This window comes from Arachis hypogaea, chromosome 20 (genome assembly GCF_003086295.3).
Source record: "Arachis hypogaea cultivar Tifrunner chromosome 20, arahy.Tifrunner.gnm2.J5K5, whole genome shotgun sequence".
Taxonomy (NCBI): Eukaryota; Viridiplantae; Streptophyta; class Magnoliopsida; order Fabales; family Fabaceae; genus Arachis; species Arachis hypogaea.
Window position 1 is genome coordinate 132,317,442 of NC_092055.1, and position 21,244 is coordinate 132,338,685.

At 35.7% G+C, this 21,244-nt stretch overlaps 1 protein-coding gene across 2 annotated transcripts; it reads right to left on the reverse strand.

Moving 5' to 3' along the window:
• Positions 1–16,826: 16,826 nt before the first annotated feature.
• LOC112784150 (LOB domain-containing protein 27-like) lies at positions 16,827–20,558 on the reverse strand. 2 transcript variants are annotated; one of them, XM_025827267.2, is made up of 2 exons: positions 19,653–20,555; positions 16,827–17,101 (listed from the first exon to the last, which is right to left on the reverse strand). In XM_025827267.2, the coding sequence occupies exons 1-2, from the start codon at positions 20,422–20,424 to the stop codon at positions 17,022–17,024; spliced, it is 852 nt and encodes a 283-aa protein (XP_025683052.1). In that variant the 5' UTR covers positions 20,425–20,555; the 3' UTR covers positions 16,827–17,021. The 2 variants fall into 2 exon arrangements, with proteins under 2 accessions (XP_025683052.1, XP_072085841.1); XM_072229740.1 differs by lacking the exon at positions 16,827–17,101 and adding an exon at positions 19,322–19,522 and having other exon boundaries at positions 19,653–20,558.
• Between the last annotated feature and the right edge of the window lie 686 nt (positions 20,559–21,244).

Below are 21,244 nucleotides of genomic sequence, written 5' to 3' on the forward strand. Positions count from 1 at the left end.
ATAGTATTCGAGAGTTACCTTGAACAATGGGATCCACGACCAAGCAAGGTGACAAGCTTCGCAGCGTCCATTCTGACGGAGTGAAGAGGGGGTGATCTGCAAAGGCACTCCGATGCTCAAGTAAGAATGGGTCTAAGAGGTTGAATTTTAGGATTTTGAGTGTGTCATACCTTGGGGGGAGGGGAGTCTAAGACTCCCCTTATAAGTCATTTTCCCTATCTAATCTTCTAAATTGGGAAAGATACAATTTGTATTTGATTTTAATGTCACTGAGGGATTTGTAGCTATTTGGTAGGTCCCTGATTCTTGGGCTAAGGGAGGATGATTGGGATCGGAAACTCAGTCATCGTTGGGCCGTTGGGGCCAGGGCCCGAGTCTGCAACAGTGCCTGCAAACGTGGCGCATCTGGCTTTGGAGGTGGTGGCACATTTCCGTTGGACTCGGGTTCAAGATTTCTTTGTTAGGTCACTCAGGAACCTAAATCGTCATCGAGTCGTTGGGGCTAGGATCTAGATATGCAACAATCAAGTTTAGGATTTCCTTGCCATGTCAGTTGACATCGAACGATCACGTCCTCCCTGATGATCATGGGGCATTTTTCAAGGCATCACGTTAGTTGACATGAGGGCTCATTTATTATCATGGGGTTTGGTTTTACCTTTTTACCCTTAGGGCCTTTCATATTCGCGCCTTAGTTTTGAATAAAACCATTTCGATTTTAAAATCGTTTTGATTTTTCCCTTTTTTCTTTATTACTTATTTCTTCATCATTCATCAAAGGCTTTCTCCATCACTCTTTATCACCTTTATCTTGTCATATATGCTCGTGCTCATTGCCTCCGTTCTTCGTTGTTAGGACTACGTTTGTTACTTCTAGAATTGCCTCTACTTGGTGGTGTCTTGTTTGAGCTTCTCTGTCGCTCACCATTGGTGACTGTCAGCCACTACCACTCAAGTAAGCTTTTCTCATCTACCTTTTTTCTTGATTTTTTCCTATTTTGAAAATGCATGTAGCTCCACCATGAAGGTGGTTTTAGGAGGCTTAGAGGGGGTACCACAGCCTCTCTATTTAAGGATCAGGCTAGCTTTCCTTTGAGTTTTAGGGTTCACCGAACGTATTTTTGGTATAAAACCAATGTGGTGGGGACCCCTCGCGTCTTAGTGAGGAGGATTTACAAGAGCTTCAGGATGCTGATGTGATCTATGGTGGGGGTGCCACAGAGGAACAATACAAACTCTCTTTTTCCGAACCCCAGGAGCACGTTTACTATGTAAATATGGAGGCGCCACGGATTCTTGACTGGATTAGGTTCACAAATCCATGTTCAATGATGTAGGGTTCGTTTCCCCTTTTCGACTTTGTTGTCAGACTCTTGAACCAGTGTAGTGTCGCCCTCTCTCAGCTCTATCCTAATAGTTAGGCAGCTATTAGGTGTTTTGAGTAACATGTGAATACCTCCAAATCCCAGCCATTGTGCAGGTCTTTCTGGATTTCTTCCTTCTCAATGTGCCACTTCGGAAGGATAAACATAAAAAGGGATATATGTCTTTCCGGGTCATCCAAGGTTGGAAGATCATCAGGATATTTGAGGATTCCTTCCCTCGATTCAAGGAGGAATACTTCAAAGTGAGGCCGGCAAGGGGACATCACCCATTTTGGTTGGCCCTAGAGGGGAAACGAAGGTTCCCGACCTACTAGAAGTACGAAGTCGTAACTGAATACTTAGTGAAGATAACTTACGAGGGGTTAAGTCGGGAAAGTAAGAATATAGTTGAGGTATTGACGGTTGTTTTGGGAAGTAGGCCATTAAATCTCCAACACGTGATCGGAGACTAGGAGGCCGGTCGCTAGTATATAAGTAGGTTTCTTTCCTTTCACTTTGTTCTTGTATTATTCTTTTTGGAATCTTGTTCTCATAAGTTACCTCTTTTGCAGTTGATATGGCTGGTGGACTTACGACCATGGAAAATCTCATGGCTGCCTTCCTCGAGGTGGAAGATGAGGAGAAGCCTTAGGTTGAAGAGGTCCCAGTCTCTGGTGCCAGTGTGGAAGGGTGACGGGGGGTCAGTACTACGCAGGCCGAAGATGATCTTCATGAGATCACACCCTCGTATCCTTGGAAGATGAGAAAAATGACATCGAGTGGGAAGGGGAAGGAGGTTGTCGTTCACTCCATTATGGAAAAAGCCTTTGATGCCCCGGCTTTCATTGATGAGCACTTGCTTCTGGGGACTGAGGAGTACTTCACAGATTGCGATTTAGCCGCTCAAGCAAAGTGGGTCTATCGCTCCCTGCTCCGTTTTGTTACGATGGTTTGCAAGACAGAGGTGCTTCTGGGGATTTACGGATGTTGGATGGAAAAATTTGTGAGGCCTAGACTAATCTGGCGGCTGCCCGATCAGAGAGGGTACAACCAAAACTACTAAAGCTAAGGCTAAGAAGGAGGCTAAGGAAGCCGTTGATGAGATCCAGCGCGCGTCTCACCGATCATGAGATGTCTTTGAAAGTAGAGAAGTTGAAGGCGGAGCGTCAGGCAGAGAAGGCAGAGAATTAAGTGAAAGCTACCAAGGATGCTGCGGGTGTCTTGAAAAAGAGGTACAAGGAGTTTGTGAAGAACACGAAAGAGGTCATCTTTTCTACCGAAGAGTCTTTAAAGTTGCAGGTCTCACTCCTTTTGCCCGATTTTGATGTTTCCCAGATTGGTGCTTTCAAGACTATCTGAGATGGGCAGATTTTTTTATCTTAGTTTTGAGAAGAGAACCTAGTTTTCTTTTGTTTGTATGTATTGAATGTATGTCTGAGGGGCCAACTTTGCTTTGTATTTTGAATATATGCCCATGGGGCCGACGTTATATACTTGATTAAGTAAAAGTTTGGCCATATTATTACCTAGTTGTACTTCATTCTTGGTGAAGTTCATCTATCTCATGCCATTTTGTTTTTGGTTAAGTCGTTTGACTTGTGCTATACATTATTTTTGGTTAGTCTATTCGACTCATGTCGTATTTTACTTTGGTTAACCGTTCAGGGGTGATTTGATTTGGCTTCCAGGTTGATCAATCCCGGGATGTTGTTCTCGTAACTTGGAAAAAACTTTAAAAATGAGGAAAACATAACTTGCTTAATAGAAAAGGTAAAATTTGACACCACTTAAAATTAATTCAAGAGAAAAAAGGACAAGAACAAAGAAAAGAGAGAACAAACAAACAATTCGGGTCCATTGAGCGAGAAAAAAGCATCCTAGCCTATTATGTGGGTGTAAATCTGTCTTCATGAGTTGAACTTTTTCAAGTTGAGAGCGTTCCATGTTCGGGATACCGGGGAGCCGTCAAGTCTTTCTAATTGATAAGCTCCTTTGCCACATGTTTCCCAGACACGATAAAGTCCCTCCCAATTTGGTGAGAGTTTCCCTTCGTCTGGCTTTCGGTTTCCAATGTCATTGCGTTGGAGCAATAAGTCTCCCTTCTCAAAAGCTCACTTATTTACATTCTGGTTGTACTTGAGGGCTAGCATTTGTTTGAGGGTCGCTTCCCTCAGGTGGGAAAGTTCCCGAATTTTGTCCACCAAATCTTTTTTGGCTTCTTGATCTAAATTCTCTAGGAGGAATATTAGGCTAGTGTTTCGAGGGTTACCTGAAACTGAAGGTCGATCTCGGAGGAGATCTGCTGTTGTGGTCGGAGCTGTCATGTCCGACTTGCTGAACCTTGAGATGTTGCTGATCCTTGATCACCGGAGGGTGGTGGTACCTGCAAGAGACTCTGATACTTAAGTTAGCACAGGCTTTAAGTAGGTTTTTTGTGTAGAATCAGAGTATGAATTATACCTGGGTGCTCCAGTGTATTTATAGTAGTAGGGAGTGACCTTCCTTGAGATAAGTTTGTTATCTTATCTTATCTTTTTATGGAGGAGATCTTTATCTTTTAGTCCACCACCTTTTGATGAGCGGTAATCCTTTGCTTCGGGCCTGCTTTGGGCCTACATTGTGATTTGGCCGAGCTTTTTAGGAAGAGGTTGGGGGTAAACCAGCCTTGTAAGAGGTCGGTCGTTCTGGTCTTCGTCTAACCCTGGTCGCATAGCTCGACCCAAGGTATGAACATTGCCCCTACTTGAGCTCAGACATTTTCATGAGATCGTGCTTCCTGAGCTTCGATCCCTTTGGGAAGTCGTGCTCAAGCATATTGGTCCAATCTGTTCTTCCGTTTGCGAGTTGTGTTTAAAATGTGGAGCATTTTTTGCCTTTGCTCCTTTATTGCCATGTTTGTTTCTCGAAGAGGTTACTTTCTTGGGAATATGCACGGGCCTTTAATGCCTAATGATTGAGCTTTTATTCTGTTTTGCCGTTTTGTTCCCTCGCTTTATTTTGAAATTGAAAAAGCCTTCAAACTTTGGTTTTTAGTTTCTTGCTTTCATTTGCTCAGTGAAGAGAGGCCTTCTTTCGTTCATCCTTTGAAAAAATCCTTTCTTTCAGATTTGAAAAATAATTTCTCTTCTTTGGCTCTTGCTCCTCCGATTTCTTGCCCCCAACCTTCCTACTTTCTTTTTCAAAGCGTTTGTTAGCATGGATTGCTCGTGTTTCTGTTCATGTATTTGTCGCGCTCATCCCTTCTTCATCGCAGGTTGGTATTCTTCTCTCTTTTGTGTCTTAATAGTCATCTTCATGTGTGCTTTATTGTTACATGCTTATCTTTTCGCACAAAGTTTCGATCTTTATTGAGTTTCCTTCTAAAAAGGTTGAACCTTTCTGGAAAGGTCACATGTCCTTTACTATACTCAAAGTTGTGATCTTCTGTTGCTTTGTTTTGGGGGAAACGTAGGAGCTTAGGTTTCCATTGTTACCTCTACCTTCTTTAAGAGGTATAAGGTTTTGATTTGTCACATTTCTGCATTCTGTGCTTGCTGCCTCCAAAGGGTGCCCCTGGACTTTTGGTGCTGATTAGATCTTTTCTTTGTGAATCCTGGGGTGCCCTTTTGTTGCCATGCTTGCTGTTTATTGGCTGTTTCTTGATTCTTTGCTTTTGTCCGAGTTATTTTGGTAGTGACCCCCCTTTTTGTTTTCCTTTGCTATATTTGTACTTGCTATATGTCTTCTCGTAAGAATATTGTCGAGATGTCCACCAAAATCCCTGCTGGCATGGCCGACTGGCTAGACTCTATAGTCCTGATGTGTGTTACTGTGGCCGATCCGGAGTACTGTGAGAGGCTTAGGAGGTTCCATAGGATCTATAGCAATAGGGATGATGAAAAGAATTACGAACTGTTGTCGCCCGACCCTGAGGAGAGGGTTAGTTTCCCTCCCTTAACCCAGGGAGAACGTCCCTTCTTCTATGCTTATGACTATTTCTTAAGCCAGCTGAATATCACCATCCCTTTTACTGCTTTTGAGACTGACCTCTTGTGGACTTGTAATGTGGCCCCTTCCCAGCTTCATCCGAACTCTTAGGCCTTTATTAAGATTTTTCAGCTGTTGTGCCAGGAACTGGGTATTCGACCTTCCAAATCTCTCTTTCTTTATCTATTTGTGTTGACCAAGCCTGGAGTAGCCAAGAAAAAGGCTTCTTGGATCTCATTCCGAGCTACCCAGAGGAAAAAGGTCTTTTCTATGTTTGATGAGTCCTTTCGGGATTTTAAGAACTATTACTTTAAGGTTCAAGCTGTCGAGGATGTCCGCCCTTTCTTTTTAGATGAGAATGACGAGCCAACATTTCCTTTATGGTGGCAAAAAGATATAGTAGCTCCCAAGTATTCCTGGGAGAGTTTAGATGAAGTAGTCCTATTGACATATAGTTCTTTGATCGCCTCATGGATAAGGGAGTGGTTTTCTCCAGAGAATTTGGTGCTAGCCAGCTTTGACAGTAGGTTTGCTCTGGTGTTCCTCTCCCGAGGGTCATGCTAGATCACCACCTCGTCGAAGGCTTTATACACTTCTATGGCCTTTTCCAAGTACTTTTAGAGCAAGGGATCCCAAGCTTGGTACGTTTCGTTAACCTGCAATGACTTGCGAGTCATAATTGACCAGGGAGAGTCTGACTATGATAGCCTCATACTCCGCTTGGTTATTGGACACGGGAAACTTGTATTTGATGGACTGCTCTCGTACATGAGGCCATTCGAGTTCTCTAGGATTACTATTGCACCACCAGAGGTTTGGTTGGATGCTCCGTCGACATGGACCTTCCAACGTTGCACCGAGAGAACAAGGTCTTGGTTGGCTATTTCAGCCAAAAAGTCTGCCATGGGTTGGGGCTTGATGGCATGCCTTGGTTGATACGAAATGTTAAATTGTGACAGCTCCACAGACCATGTCATCATACTTCCCGCCAAATCAGGTTTTTGGAGTAGTTGCCTTATGGGTTGATCTATGCAGACCATGATTGGTGGCTCTAAAAGTACTACCTTAGCTATCTTGAAGAGATGAGCAAAGTGAAGGCCAACTTTTCGAGCTGTGAATATCGTAGTTATATATTTTGGAATGCTGTGCTGATGAAGTATATCGAGAACTGCTGCTTATCCTCCTCTCTGATGAGTGCCGCTCCCATGGCTTCATCAATGATGGCCAGATAAAGGAATAATAGCTCCTCATCCACTGGCTTAGCCAAAATCGGTGATTTTGATAGTATTTTTTTGAAGTAGAGGAAGGTTTATCATGAAACCACATCGCAGTTATTTTGGTTTTCCTCGACTCTACGATGGGTTATCATGAAATCGATGAATTTTTCGACCTCCATGGAGAAAGCACATTTTGTGGGCTCAGTCACATCCTGTGCTCACGGAGGGATTTGAACACTTGTTGCAAATCTCCTAACAGAGATCCCTTCTCTGTGGTCTTAAAGAGTATATCGTCGATGTACACCTTGATGCGTGGCAGAAGTTAACCAATTAAGAGAAGAAAATTAAGAGAACAGCGTTGCACGTATAGCTCTTAACCGGCTAAGATTTATCTCACCAATTTAAAAAGGGTTGTCACAATTTTAGAAATAAAGATACTGGGAGTATGAGTCCCAGGTCGTCTCCCAACGAGTTGCAGGAAAGAGTGCTAATTTATTAATCAAAAAATTTTCAGAAAGTTGAGTTTGATAATAGGTAATTAAAATAATTGTAAATTAAGGCAATAAAAATAAACTAAAAATAATTATTGATATTCTGAATAAAAGTCCTTGACTGGAGAAATAATTAAGTGAAACTTCTATCCTTGTTGGGATCTTCTCAAGTGTGGTGTAAAAGGATTGTTGTTCTCACTCGCTTACCCCTTACTAAATAAGGAAAAGTATGGTGATTGAACTAACTCTTACCCTCAGATCCTAGCCCTCTCCCTTGGGGAGGTCTAGTGTTAGTAAGTATGAAGTTAGCTAACAATGTCCAGTTTAACCAAGCACTTGAGCATTCCAACTCAAGTATCACCTCTTAATCAACCCCCATGTCAAGTAGAAATTCTACTCCATTGACATGAAATTAATAATCATAAAAATATGAGAAAACATAATTAATTAAAATAAAATAGAGAATTAAAATTAATTAAAATAAAAATAACTTCATGTATTAATAAATTCAAAATGTAACATACTTAATTGAATAGAGTCAATGAGTAACTAATTAAAAATAAGGGAGTAAAGAAACAAACTAAAGTAATGTCTTCGACGGAGGTAATGACTTTCAGCATCCAAAAATCCAAGCAAAAGCATAAAATTATGAATATAACACTAATCTAGATTCATACCTAAAATGAGGAGTAATCCTAATGTGATGAATCTGAATGTGTGTGGATGCGTTTTGAGTCTCTGCATGTTCCCTAGGTTTTGTCCGTGTTTCTGGGCTGAAAACTGGGTCAAAAAGTGGCCCGAAATCGCCCCCAGCGTATTCTGTTATTTTTGAAGATCGCGCAGGTCACGCGTACGCGTCGTCCACGCGTTCGCGTCAGTCAGCGATTTTCCTTGTCACGCGTTCGCGTGGTTCACGCGTTCGCGTCATTCGTGCAGACTCCAATCCACGCGTTTACGTCAGGCACGTGTCCGCGTCATTACTCGCTGGTCATCTCCTTAGTTTCTTGTGTTCCTTCCATTTTTGCAAGCTTCCTCTCCAATCTCCAAGTCATTCATGCCCTATGAAGCCTGAAATACTTAACACACGGATCACGGCATCGAATGGAATAAAGGGGAATTAAAATACATAATTAAAAGTCTCTAGAAAGCAAGTTTTCAACCATGAAGTGATTTTGGGAAAGAATTGTAAATACATGCTTATCATATGAATAAGTGGGTAAAGAATTGATAAAACCACACAATTAAATACAATATAAATCATAAAATAATAGTTTATCACACCTCTACCATCTTGCTGATTTGGTCATGGAAGATTTTTTGTCATGAGTCACTGGTATGTGGCCCCAGCATTTTTCAGGACGAATGGCATGACTATGTAATAGTAGATGCCGTCTGGCATGATGAATGCCATTTTTTCCTTGTCAAGACGATGCATCGAAACTTGATTATAACTGGAGTAAGCATTGATAAATCTTAGGTATTTGTATCCGGAGGCCGAGTTAACCAGGTTGTCAATGTTGGGTAACGTAAAAGAGTCTTTGGGACAAGCCTTGTTGATGTCCAAATAATCCACGCACATTCTTCATTTCTCATTGGTTTCTTGACGAAGACCATGTTTGACAACCAGGTTGAGTAAGTGAGTTCCTGGATAAACCGGGCCTATAGTACCCTGGTGGTCTGCTTTTTGACCTTGGCTGCTTGGTCGGTGGATATCTTCCGCCTCTTTTGTGTGACTGGCTTGGCCTCTGATTTTATGGATAGCCTATGGGATATGAACTCCGGATCCAGCCGGACATGTCGGTAGGCGTCCATACGAATAGGTCTCTATTTTCTCTTAGGAGGGTCGAGAGAGGTCCTTTGAGCTTGTAAGGTAGGTTTTGGTTTAGGAATATGAATTTTTCTTCTGTGTCACCTATTTATACTTTCTCCATGTCTCCATCTAATTCTAGTCGGGGATGCTCCTCCATCCTCGCATTTAGGTCGGCGACAAATATTCCCAAAGCATCACGAGATTTCTTTCTCATGGATAGGCTGGTGTTGTTGCAGGCTATGGCCAATTGAAAGTCGTCGTGAATGGTTCCTATGCTCCTGTCGTCCACCCAGAACTTCATTGTCAGGAACTTTGTAAAGACCACTGTGTATAAGACGTTGATGGTCTTTCTGCCCAAAATGACATTGTATGCAGTGGAGTCCTTGAAGACATCGAATTCGAGCATAATTGATCTTTTCTTGCTTCCCCACAAACGGTGCCAATGTTCGAGAGTTACCTTGAAGAATAGCATCCACAACTAAGCAGGGTAATGAGCTTCACAGCGTCCAATCTGATGGAGTGAAAAAGGGTGGGAGTGACCTGCAAAGACACTCCGATACTCAAGTTAGAATAGGTCTAAGAGGTTGAATCTTAGCGTTTCGAGTGTGTCATACCTGGGGGGAGTCTGAGACTCCCTTTATAAGTGTTTTCCCTAGTATGATCTTCTAAATTGCGAAAGATACGATTCATATCTGATTTTTAATGTCAGTGAGGGATTTGCAAAAATAATTCGTGATAAAAATAATATACACCTGGGCTAGAAAAATTTGCACTCAATATAAAAGGATATTTCTATTATCTTTCTACTTTAAGAGAAGATTTTCGCCAGTAAAAAACATATTCTCGTGGTGTTTGTTTTTTGAAAAAAAAAAGGAAGGGGTGATCTTTATAAGCTAGACCCATACTTTGAGTTGTTTCATACCACAAATAAATTCGAACACTTGAGAAATCTATAGGACATGCGAATTCATATCTCTTACAATCGACACAGTCCTCCGTTCTTGGGGCAGAATGTGACATTGGATCTATAATTTCTTTTTAACACCAAAAGTAGAAAATTTTTTATCTAGTAAACTCGTAAAAAACTCATATATTTAGACATCAGATAAATCATTTACCAGCCATTTTAATCTCATGAATATCCTACAAAGTTCGAAGTTAAAGTTCTTAATATTTACATTTACAATATTAATAGACTCTAATCAAATAATATTCAAATTAGATCTATATTATAATGTAAAAAATATTTATATTGTAGATTAAATTAACAAAATAAAATACAACAAAAACAATACCAAAAATTTATTGAAAATCAAAGATTCTTTTTAGTTTAGTAAAAAAAATAGAAAAAGATTTATTATTTAAAAGATGTTTTTCCTTTTTTTTTTACAACTCCCAAGCAATATTTTCTATTTTTTTATCAAATCATATATTTATTTATACTTTGATTGTATTTAATTTAACCTCATGTTTATGAATATTCAATTAATAGAATCAGAATTCAAAACTTTTTTTTTTCTTTTTATGTATTGTTGTTACCTAAGCATGTTATATTTAGCCGAACATATATTTTGGCGAGTCAAACTAAACTAAAAACTATAAAAAGAAAAAAAAGACTATTTTTTAAATTGGTTAAGTTAATGATGACCTTGCATTGATTCTATAACACCCTACCACACAGAGCTTTACGCTTAAGCCGTAAAACAGAGGTGGTGTGGTATTACGACCTCTAAAATAAAAAAAATATATATATATATATGCAGAAAGAATATAATAATTAGGAGCCTTGAAAAATAGGTGAAACAAAAATCGCAAAAATAAAAGCGCAACGCTCAGGAAAACGGAATTACTTGCGTGCGAAGAAACCTAATGATCATAGGCATAAATAACCAAAAGTGAGAATAGAGAGTCAAAGATACAGAATAACTAGCTCCTAACTCAGCCTGCGAAGCCAAGGCTAGCCGGAGAGTATTTACATATATATATATATATATATATATATATATATATATATATATACAAATTCCAAAACCCAAAATACATTACCAAAACCCTAACTCTCTATAAACCTCTAAGAGGATCAAGATAAACAAATCATTCGGAGAGAAAGCTAAGTATATATACATATGAACTATACAGCAAAAAAGAACCCAGAAACCACTCCGCTTCAGAAGTCCAGACGTCTAGTGAGGTGCCTCTCGACCTACATCTAAAAACAACAACATAGTATGGGGTGAGAACCAGGGTGGGTTCTCAGCATGGTAAAGGTGCCACGCATGTAAGATATAAGATCCTGGAAATGCCAGAGGCAATTCTAGAATGCCGACACTCAGATTATAAAGCTTAAATTACTAAACAGAAACCATAAAAGGGGTAAGTATCTAGGGAATTCTAAACTCAGCTTAAACTTAATCTTAACACTAAACCTGTCCACCTTTTCTCCATTCCTCTATCTCCAGTGACTTTGCAAGGACACACAAACAGACAATTGCAAGTACAGGTAGGAGATAAGTAGTGCAAGTAGAAAATATAACAATTAACATAATATATTCAGTTAGGCATTCCCAAGTAATGCATAGCTATCAAACAAATAAAATGCACATGATGTATGCCTGTCCTATGGCTGATGAGGCTTATCTGTTGATTATCAAGCCAACCCGACAAGTCCGAAACCTTTGAACTGTCCCCCGTCGCGCATCCCCATGAGTCTATGCATAGCTTTTTCTCATCTCATTCATAATTCATACATTTATAAACATAACTTTACTCAAAGGGGAATAACCATTCCCGGAAATTTATACGTGCCTGGTCACCCTTACGACGCAGGGTCAACAGAGTATCGAGTCTGAACTTGGAACACGTGGTAGCAAGTCACGGTATTTTATCCAGGAAAACTCGTATCTCAGATAACATTGAATGCATAAGCCACATAAGTATTCATAATCATTCATATCCATTACATAATCGTTCGTCATAGCCATAGCATCATATATTCTCCATGCATATACATTCTCCTCATATAACTTATCATTTTTACTTTTACTTCATCCCCAAGTTATCTCTATTCCCTAGCTTCAGCTAATTACTAGGTTTACTACTATATTTTATGACTAAAAGAATGAAAGTAGAGGTTTAGAAGTTTGAAATTAGGTTTAAAATTAAAAAACCCATATTTGCTAAAACAGGGGCCACGCATACGCGTGGGTGTGCGAAAGGCTTGCTCGGGTACGCATGAATCCCAGCCCGAAAGGGTTGGTCGCGTCGCGAGCGACTGGACGCATACGCAATTCCCAGGTCACGCGACACGCGTACGTGTGGGCATGGAAAAGTCCTTGCTCGTGTACGCAAACTCCCTGCTCACGTACGCATAGATCCCAACCCGAAAGGGTTGGTCGCGTCGTGAGCAGCTGGACGCGTACGCGTGAGCGTACTTTTTTCCAAAAATTTTGCCAAGTTGAAAAAAGCTACAGAATTTCCAATTTCAATCCCAAACTTCCGACGCGCATAACTTTTCCGTTTCAAATCATTTTCCTTCCGTTCTTCGAACGACGTAAATTTCACGGACCCAATTTTTGTATAAAATAATTTTGAAACTATTTGGAGATTTGGAAGCCAAGTTATGCGTCGCCGAAGTTCGGCCATAAACTAAACTTCTCAAAAAGTTCAAACCTCACTTTCATTAAAATCAAGTTCAATATCCACTTCCTATACATATATTCAGCACAACACATATCATAGCATCTCCATACAACTCTAATATCCACTTACCAAATCACAATCCATCAAACGTCAATTTTTTACCAATCCACACCCTAAGTTTCTTACCTCCATCAACATAATCATCAACATTTTACCATACATACATATACAACCAATTTCATCAACTTGCCAACAATATCCACACACCAAAGGATTATGACTACCAACACATACATAACTTATATCATTAATCAACATCATCAATGCTAAGCTTCCAGCCTGCATAATCATTCCAACCTATCCTGTGGTTCTCTATCCTAAGTTTTCACACGACATTATATATTAAATACGTGAAACCTAAACCATACCTTGGCCGATTTCCACATATATCCCGAGACACCACCAAGGCACCCAAAGCAACCCTCAAGGTTCAAAATCTTCAAGGCAAGGCCTCCCAAACTCCACCAAGCCTCCAATGTACTCAATCAACTTCAATATACACATATACAAGCCTAATTCACATATTTCACACCCAAATTTAATACCCAAACCCACATAAGTTAGAATTTGCAGAATTTTGAGAGTTCTCATCTTATATATGTCTTGATTGAGTAAGGACCCACAAGCTAGTTTGAGCCTAAACATCAAGACACCGAATTTTTAATAACCAAAATCTCAATTTTTGAAAATCCAAGAGAATAAAAGGCAGAGATAGAAACTGAGGTTTCTTACCAAAATTGGATACCGGACTTTGTAGAGCTTGATGCACTGGACGCGTGACCACAAAGGGTGTGGCAATCAGAGCTCGGAGCGGAGAGTGATGGTGGTTTGAAATCAAGGCAAGGGTTTGAAAGCTCTCTTCCTTCCTTCCTTAATGTTTTGCAGCGTGAATGATGAGAAGGGAGGAAGGGGAAGCTGTGTTCATAACGGCTATTGGGTTGGATTGGGTCTTGGGCCCATTTTGGGCTCGGTTCGCCCGTGCAGCCCAATCTTGGGCCAATTTCTTTGAAATTAGTGTCAAAATTCTTATTTTAATTTGTTCTCTCCTATTTTGCTATAAAATTTATGTTTCTAATTTATTTTATTAAAACTTAGTTTATTGACTAATTATTTACTAATTTAGTGGGGTTTACAGATTCATCTATGTAAGCCGCAGTTAAAATAAAAAAATAAGAACTTGAATCCGGCTGCTAAATAATCTAAGAAACATGGCAGATATAAGAACTACGGAGGATATTTAAAAAAAAAAAGAACAACAACTACTAATTTATCCGCTAATATATTTTCGAAAAATCGAAAGTTAAGCTATAAAAGTTGTGTGAAATCTTAAGATGTTAATTAGTAGAAGGATTGGGTTTCTTTTGTTAAAATTATATTCTTAGTTATAAATATTCGATATTTTATAAAAATAAATTCTAAAATTAAAAATACTTTTAAAAGTATTAAAAAATAATAATGAATATTATTTTTTTTAAATTAACTTGTATTTGTACAAAAATTCAAATATCAATGAACAATAAGTATAGTTGGATCACTTGTTGCAAATAAATTAATTCCACTACTTATTTTATATACATCTAACATCTATGTTAGAAATATAATATGTTCTAAATTCAAATATTAACAAAATAAAATAAATTTTAAACTCTATATACTTCTAAATTTAAACGATTCAAAAATTCAAAATACACAAATGCCAAAAGATATCACATGTAATTAATCATTTTAATTCACGGCCCGTTCTTTAATCCATGTGCTGTTATGCGCCTCCAAGATACTTACTATTGAAACTGCATATCACAATTTATAATTAGCAAAGAGAGAAGTAAATAAGTTTAAAAATAATACTTTATCAAAATATTAACAATGATAGATATTTTTTATTAGTTAAGTTAAAAAAAATATGTACTCCGTAGTAATAATTCTTCACTTTCAATCAAATATTAAAATTTCAAAATTAAAAACTAAAATTTATATTCCAAAAATTTATCAACTTTAATATGATTCTACATATATATACTAAAAATCAGTTAATCACTCTTTTTTAGTATTGCATTTTGATACACAGTACTCCATGTATTTTTTAAAAAATTATATAAAAAATAATATTTAAAATTAAAAATTTGTTTTAGAATCTCTTTTAACATAAAAAAATAATTTATTTAAAGGATTTCAAATTTAGTAAAATGCATCAAATTTCACCTCCATCCTTGTGTTTGTAGTCTTGTTTTTCATCTGAATTCTCTTCCTAAACATTATCATCAACATCGGGGAGAGTAGTTATCTTTCCTGTCATTGTATGGTTGATCCGATAAAATTATTATCCGGGAAGAGAAATAATGTTGGTGCAGTTATCTTTCCTTTCATTGTATGGCTGGTACGGTGATAGAGCTAATAATAGAGAAAGATATTGTTAATGTTGTTATTGGTATTGTTCTTGTTGTTTGGGAAATGATAAATATCTAATTCTTCTTATGTCCCTAATATTTTTTATATTAAATGATAAATACATTCTTATATTAAATGGACTAAAAGCGTAGTCATATCATCTACCATTGATTTGTTTTAAAAGTGTAGCAGTATCTTTTACAATTGACATATTTTCAAAGCGTAGTCATATTTTTTATGTATAGCTATGTTTTTAAGCGTGACAATAGATAATAGCATAATAAAAAAATATGCCAATAAATTAATAAAAGTGTGGCAATAAAACACTTTGCACGCTTACAAATATGATCCTACCAAAAACATGCTGATAGCTCGAAAAGCGAAAAAGCGTAACAACAAGTTATTACTACGTTTTTTGAACTTTTAGACATGTTTTAAAAGTGTAGCAAAAACGTAATTTTCTTTTAGTAATGGAATTGATGGAAATTAAATAAAAAAGATTGAGTAAAATATTTTTTTACGGTAAAAATTCAAGTGCAAATAACTTCATGTCAAATATTTTTTGACAATTGCACCAGCAGTGATGGACAAAGCAAAACAGAGATAGAATTGCTTTCTGGGCACGAATATCAATAGCGTCTTTCAAAATCAGCGGCAAATATTAGTAGCGTCTTTGAAAGTCAACTTCTCTTTTAGATGGTGGGAGTTTTAGTTTTCTTTTATAATAGAAATAAATATCAAATTGATATCCAAAATATTCTGATACTGATAAAATGTACTTTATAAATGTTATTAATAAAATAATTTCTAAAAAATTAAAATTTAACGAGTGCTTTTAGCTAATCGAAACAAACATATCTCCAATAAAAATGATGATGAGGTGGCCACGATAATATGACAACTTTGTTAATGTATATACCTAAATAAAATTTTTAATTAATCCACCCAATCCGACCTAAAAAAATTCTCATTCCCATCCCCATCCCCATCCCCATCCCCATTCCCATCCCAATCCTAATCCCAATGCACTCTCTCACTTTCTCAACTATGAGTTGCACCAAACATAGAAATCCTCTTAAATCCTAATGTAACAAAGGATCATTGACACTCTCACTCTTTCGACCATGAGTTCTCTAAATTTAGAAATTAATTTTCAATTCATAAACATTAATAATAATAAAATTTAGAAAAAATATATTCATATTCAATAATCACAATAAAATAAAATAAAATTTAGAGACGCCGTTGAGGACAACACGAACGACAATAGTGAAGATTTGGGAGAATGCATTGAGAGAGTGATGGTGAGATGAGGAGAAAGGGACTGAGAGACTGTGAGGAGCGTAGAAAGGGTGTGACGTCATCCTACACTTTACCGGTTGAAAAATCGTCAACTCATGCTTGTTTTGTGTGGCCTTTTCTAGGCCGTTATTGTGAACTTATTTTAAGTTTATTTGAATTTCCGTTTTGTTAGGCCGTTATTGTGAACGATCTCGGGCCGTCATTTTTTGTTGTTTGGATATGTTTTGTTAGCCTCACGGTGGTCGATTACCAGGTAGCCGTTTACTTATTTGGATATCCGTTTGGTTATTTGAATATCTGTTTTATTGGCCTCGGGGTGAGAGGGGAATTAGGGTTCAAAGAGAAACATGTGAATCGACAAGTTGTCAAATCTTTTTAAAATTATTTTGTCAATAATATCTATCTATTAAATAGAGTTAGAATCTTTTAGATACTAATTTAATATTTATCTCTTTATATTAAAAAGTATACCATATAAAAATGATAAATAAAAAATATTTTATAAAAATAAATTCTAAAAATATTTAAAATAATAAAAAATATATTTTTTAAATTATTACTCACAAAAATTCAAATATTAATTCCCACGCTTATTTTATATACATGTAACATCCGTGTTGGAAATATCATTTCCACTATATACATGTAACATCTAAGTTGAAAAAATTCTCTGAAATATAACATGGTCTAAACTCAAATGTTAATAAAATAAAATAAATTTTAAATTCTAACTCTAAATTTAAACAATTCAAAATGCTTCCTATAAAAGAATATTTGCCAAAGTTCATATATAACGATCATTTTTTGCTCGTTCTTTGTCCATACGATGTTGTTTCCCTTCATGCAAGATGTTTACCATTGAAACTGCATATCACAATTTATAATTAGTAAATACAGAAATAAAAGGTTAAGTAAGACAAATATCTTTTATCAGTTAAGTTACAAAAATATGTACTCCATAGTAATAATTCTTAACTTTTATATCAAATATTAAAATTATAAAATCTAATGCTAAAATTTATATTTCAAATATTAAGACTCAAAAGTGTAATATCAAAAATAATAGTATTAGAAGATTAGCATATTTTATAATTTATAGCTATTATTAATATTTTTAATAATATAAAATTATATCTAATGGCATAGAATTAGATACTCTCCTTTATTTTTTTATGGTTAAATGCTAACTGAATTTTAATAGAAGTGCTTGATCCCTAAGGTTTTCTCTATCAAGAATAGTATGATTTTACATATATACATTAAGGTGAATTCTACCGTGTCGTCCCTAAAATAAAGGATAAATTACCCCTTTATAATTTATATAGTAATTTTTGATATATGAGTTAAAAATAAACGTATAGCAATTTGTGATATATTAGTTAAAAATAATGGTATTAATTGATGTGTGAGAGAGGACACCAAAATATTTTATTTTTTTATCTTTAATTATTGCTCTTAAATTATCTTTTATGAGATAACAAAAATCTTAAGATGGTAATTATTGACTCATTATTTTTACGATTAACTAATATTTTGGTTTGTTTTTATTATATAGTTATACATATTTTTGTCAAACTCGCGAACCAGAGTATAGATAGGACTGTAGGAGAAGTAGATGGAGTTGCGGATAGTGAAGATATGAAGAAATACAGAGCAGAGAGCAACAGAAGTAAAATTTACAAAGATATTGGCACAAATCAGAGCAGAGGTAGCAGAAGCGGGGAACAGCGGCAGGGAGAAAATGAGACATCGCAGATGAATGACTTGTGAGTAAGTTTTCTTTTATTCTTTGGGAGTGTTATCGCCACCCTAATAGAAAAAGTGTTTTTTGGTCAAAATGACGTTTTTTTTAGCAAAAATAAAGAAAAACACAAACTCGCTAACTCGGTCATAGACTTTGACCGAGTCTAGCCGAGTTTACTCAGGATCGAGTCTATGCCCGAGTCAACTCGATTCCATATCTTAACTCAATTCCATATCTTGACCAAAAAACACTTTTTCTATTAGGGTTACGATAACACTCCCAAAGAACGAAAGAAAACTTACTCACAAGTCATTCATCTGCGTTGTTTCTCTCAAGTCTCACTTTCTCCCTGGTTCACCCCATTGTGAAGTCCATGACTCTTTGTCGCTGCAACTCCATCTACCTTTTTATTTAGTTTTTTTTACTTTTTAAATTTTATTGCTTCTAATTTTAGCCTATTGCTTATTATTTATGTTAGATGACCAAATAGTTAATCCATTCATGGCTGTTAGTAATTAATTATTTTTATTAGAGTTAATTGTATGTGGTAAACAGATAGTTGAAGTTGTATTGAATGTTGAATTTTTTACTTTCAGTATTGTTAGTATAATTTATAATTTGATTATTTGTTGGGTTTCTAATTTGATTATTTAATATTGTTCAATGTTCAATTAAAGATTTAGTATTAGAGATTTAAAATTTTTAATTTTGTGTGTTCCATGTTGTATTTGTATAAGAATAATTGTAGAGGATTTGAATGTATATTTTAAAGTATTTTATTATAACGTGTGCTACTATTTTAATTTATTATATGCTTTTAAGATTGATATTATTAGTTTATTATTGGTTTTGAAGGGGTAGAATTGAGTAAATATACATTATGTTTGATATATATATATATATATATATATATATATATATATATATATATATATATATATATATACTTCATAACAGGTGAACTCGTACGAGTCTACAAATCGCGCGACTCGCGTGTTTGACAACCTTGGTTATACAAGGTTATGGGGATTGGTTACCTATAGAGGAGTACTTTGATCTTGAATTTTAAAAAAAAAATACTAGGAAAAAAATCTTAGAAAAGAGAGACTTGAGAAAATTAATAGATATCCTATTAATAAGTTTAAAATGGGAAATTTAAAACATAAGAATAAGTTCAAAATCCTAACCTAACCAATTGAAAATGGTGATTGAATTTGAGAGGAATTAGAGTTTTAAAATTGAAAAAGAAAAAATGTATTTGGTAGAAATGATGAAAATGATACTGTTAGACTGGTATATAACGTCAATTAAAAAAAATAACATAAATCTTAGAGTTCTGCTAGACTATAAAAAGATAATTTATTAATAATCACTATATATCACAAGAAATAATTTACTGTACATTTAAACATCAGTTAACGACTTCTTTGCACAGCAATTCTGAATGTTGTTGTTTGTTGCATGTATAGAGATGGCTGAGTATCTAGCTAGCTTGACATCATGGTCATTTTTTGTGTTATTCATCTTTGATACACAGTACTCTATGTATTTCAAAAAAAAATCATATAAAAATAATATTTAGAATTAAAAATTTAAAACTTCTTTTAATATAAAAAACAGATAAAATTTATTTAAAAAATTCCAAACTTAACAAAATGCATAGAATTTTACCTCCATCCTTGTGTTTGTAGTCAATAGTATTGTTTTGTGGAGAAAACTTTAATAGTCTCCGATCAGACTCCAGATCCATCTGATTTGCATGAACTTGATTTTCAACTTGCTGACAAGAATAAGCACTGCATTCACCTAATTTATCTTTTGACGGTTTTAAATCCACAAATTGTTCGCACATCGACAATGCTCCAAGTTTCGAATCGAGTTTTTCATTGGAATTTTCTTTCTGAACATTATTATCATTAACACCAACACCAACACCAATACCGGGAAGAGCAACAATGTTGGTGCAGTCATCTTTCCTTTGATTGTATGGCTGATCTGGTGTCAGAATTAATGGTAGAGAAAGATATTGTTGTTGTTGCTGCTGTTGCTGTAGGTGGTATTGTTCTTGTTGTTTGAAATAAGCGATCCACCTCTGCACATAGTGTAACTCGGCATTGACCTTGGCTAGATCATCTTTATAGCGACGAATGATACCTAAACAACCCTCTACTGGAAACTGTGCACGCATATCGGACTCGAATATAATTGATTTCATGCACTCATCCCGCTGTTCTGGTTTGATCTTGCTGAGAATCCTCGTCATGTTGCAAACACCAAACAAACGATGTGCGTTGGTGAATGTTGTAGGTTTATCTGATGGGAAATAAGGGGAGAGAATGCAATCCTTAGTGCACCTTCGTCTTTGGAATTTGCAAGCAGCACAAGCCTTGTTTGCACCTCCCTTGTTATTAATATTGCTTTTTATTTCTGAAGGCCATGACATAGTGATGATGTTTTCATAGCCGACTAATAAAATTTGAACAAATTAGATCGTAGCCTATACTAACTGCTGGTATAATCATTTATTGTATATATATATATTATATATATATATATAGTGTGTGAGCAAGAAGATACCTAGGATATATGAACAAATGAAAACGTGCCTACTAAAAGTGAATCACGGGATTGATATTTGAATTGAAGATCTGGTAAACACAAAGGATATCTATTTAAAACAGAAATTACAGACTCGTTCAAATTTAGAATTTACGTACTTGACTTTATTTCCCTATTAGATGACTAATTCTTTACGCATTCAGATGGATTTTCATTTTTTAATAAAAGATATTAAATTTTTGGAAAGAAATAAAATATTTATCTAATTGTTATCATTTTAAAAGAATTGTTATTCTGCATCTAGCTAGATTAAAATAAACTACTAAGGAATATTTGAAGATTGGATCGGAAGAATATAAATTTAATTGAATTATGTTTATTAAATTTAAAAAATTAAATTTTAAAATTTTATAATAGATATAATATATTTTTTATTTTCAAATTTTTTAAAATTATTTTTAATATTTTATTTTATTTTATTTTATTTTTAACAATTTAATAAATTTTAATTCTATTATTGCCGTCAATTATAATTAATCATTTTTCTTTTAATTTTACCTTTAATCAAATTTTAATTTTAACCCTAATTCATTCAATTAATGAAATCTTTTCCCATCTTCTCTACTGTCAAGTCCGTGTTCTCTCCCACGCCCTCCTCACCCGCGTTCCCCACTCCGATGGCCGCATCGGCATCGTCGTCGCCA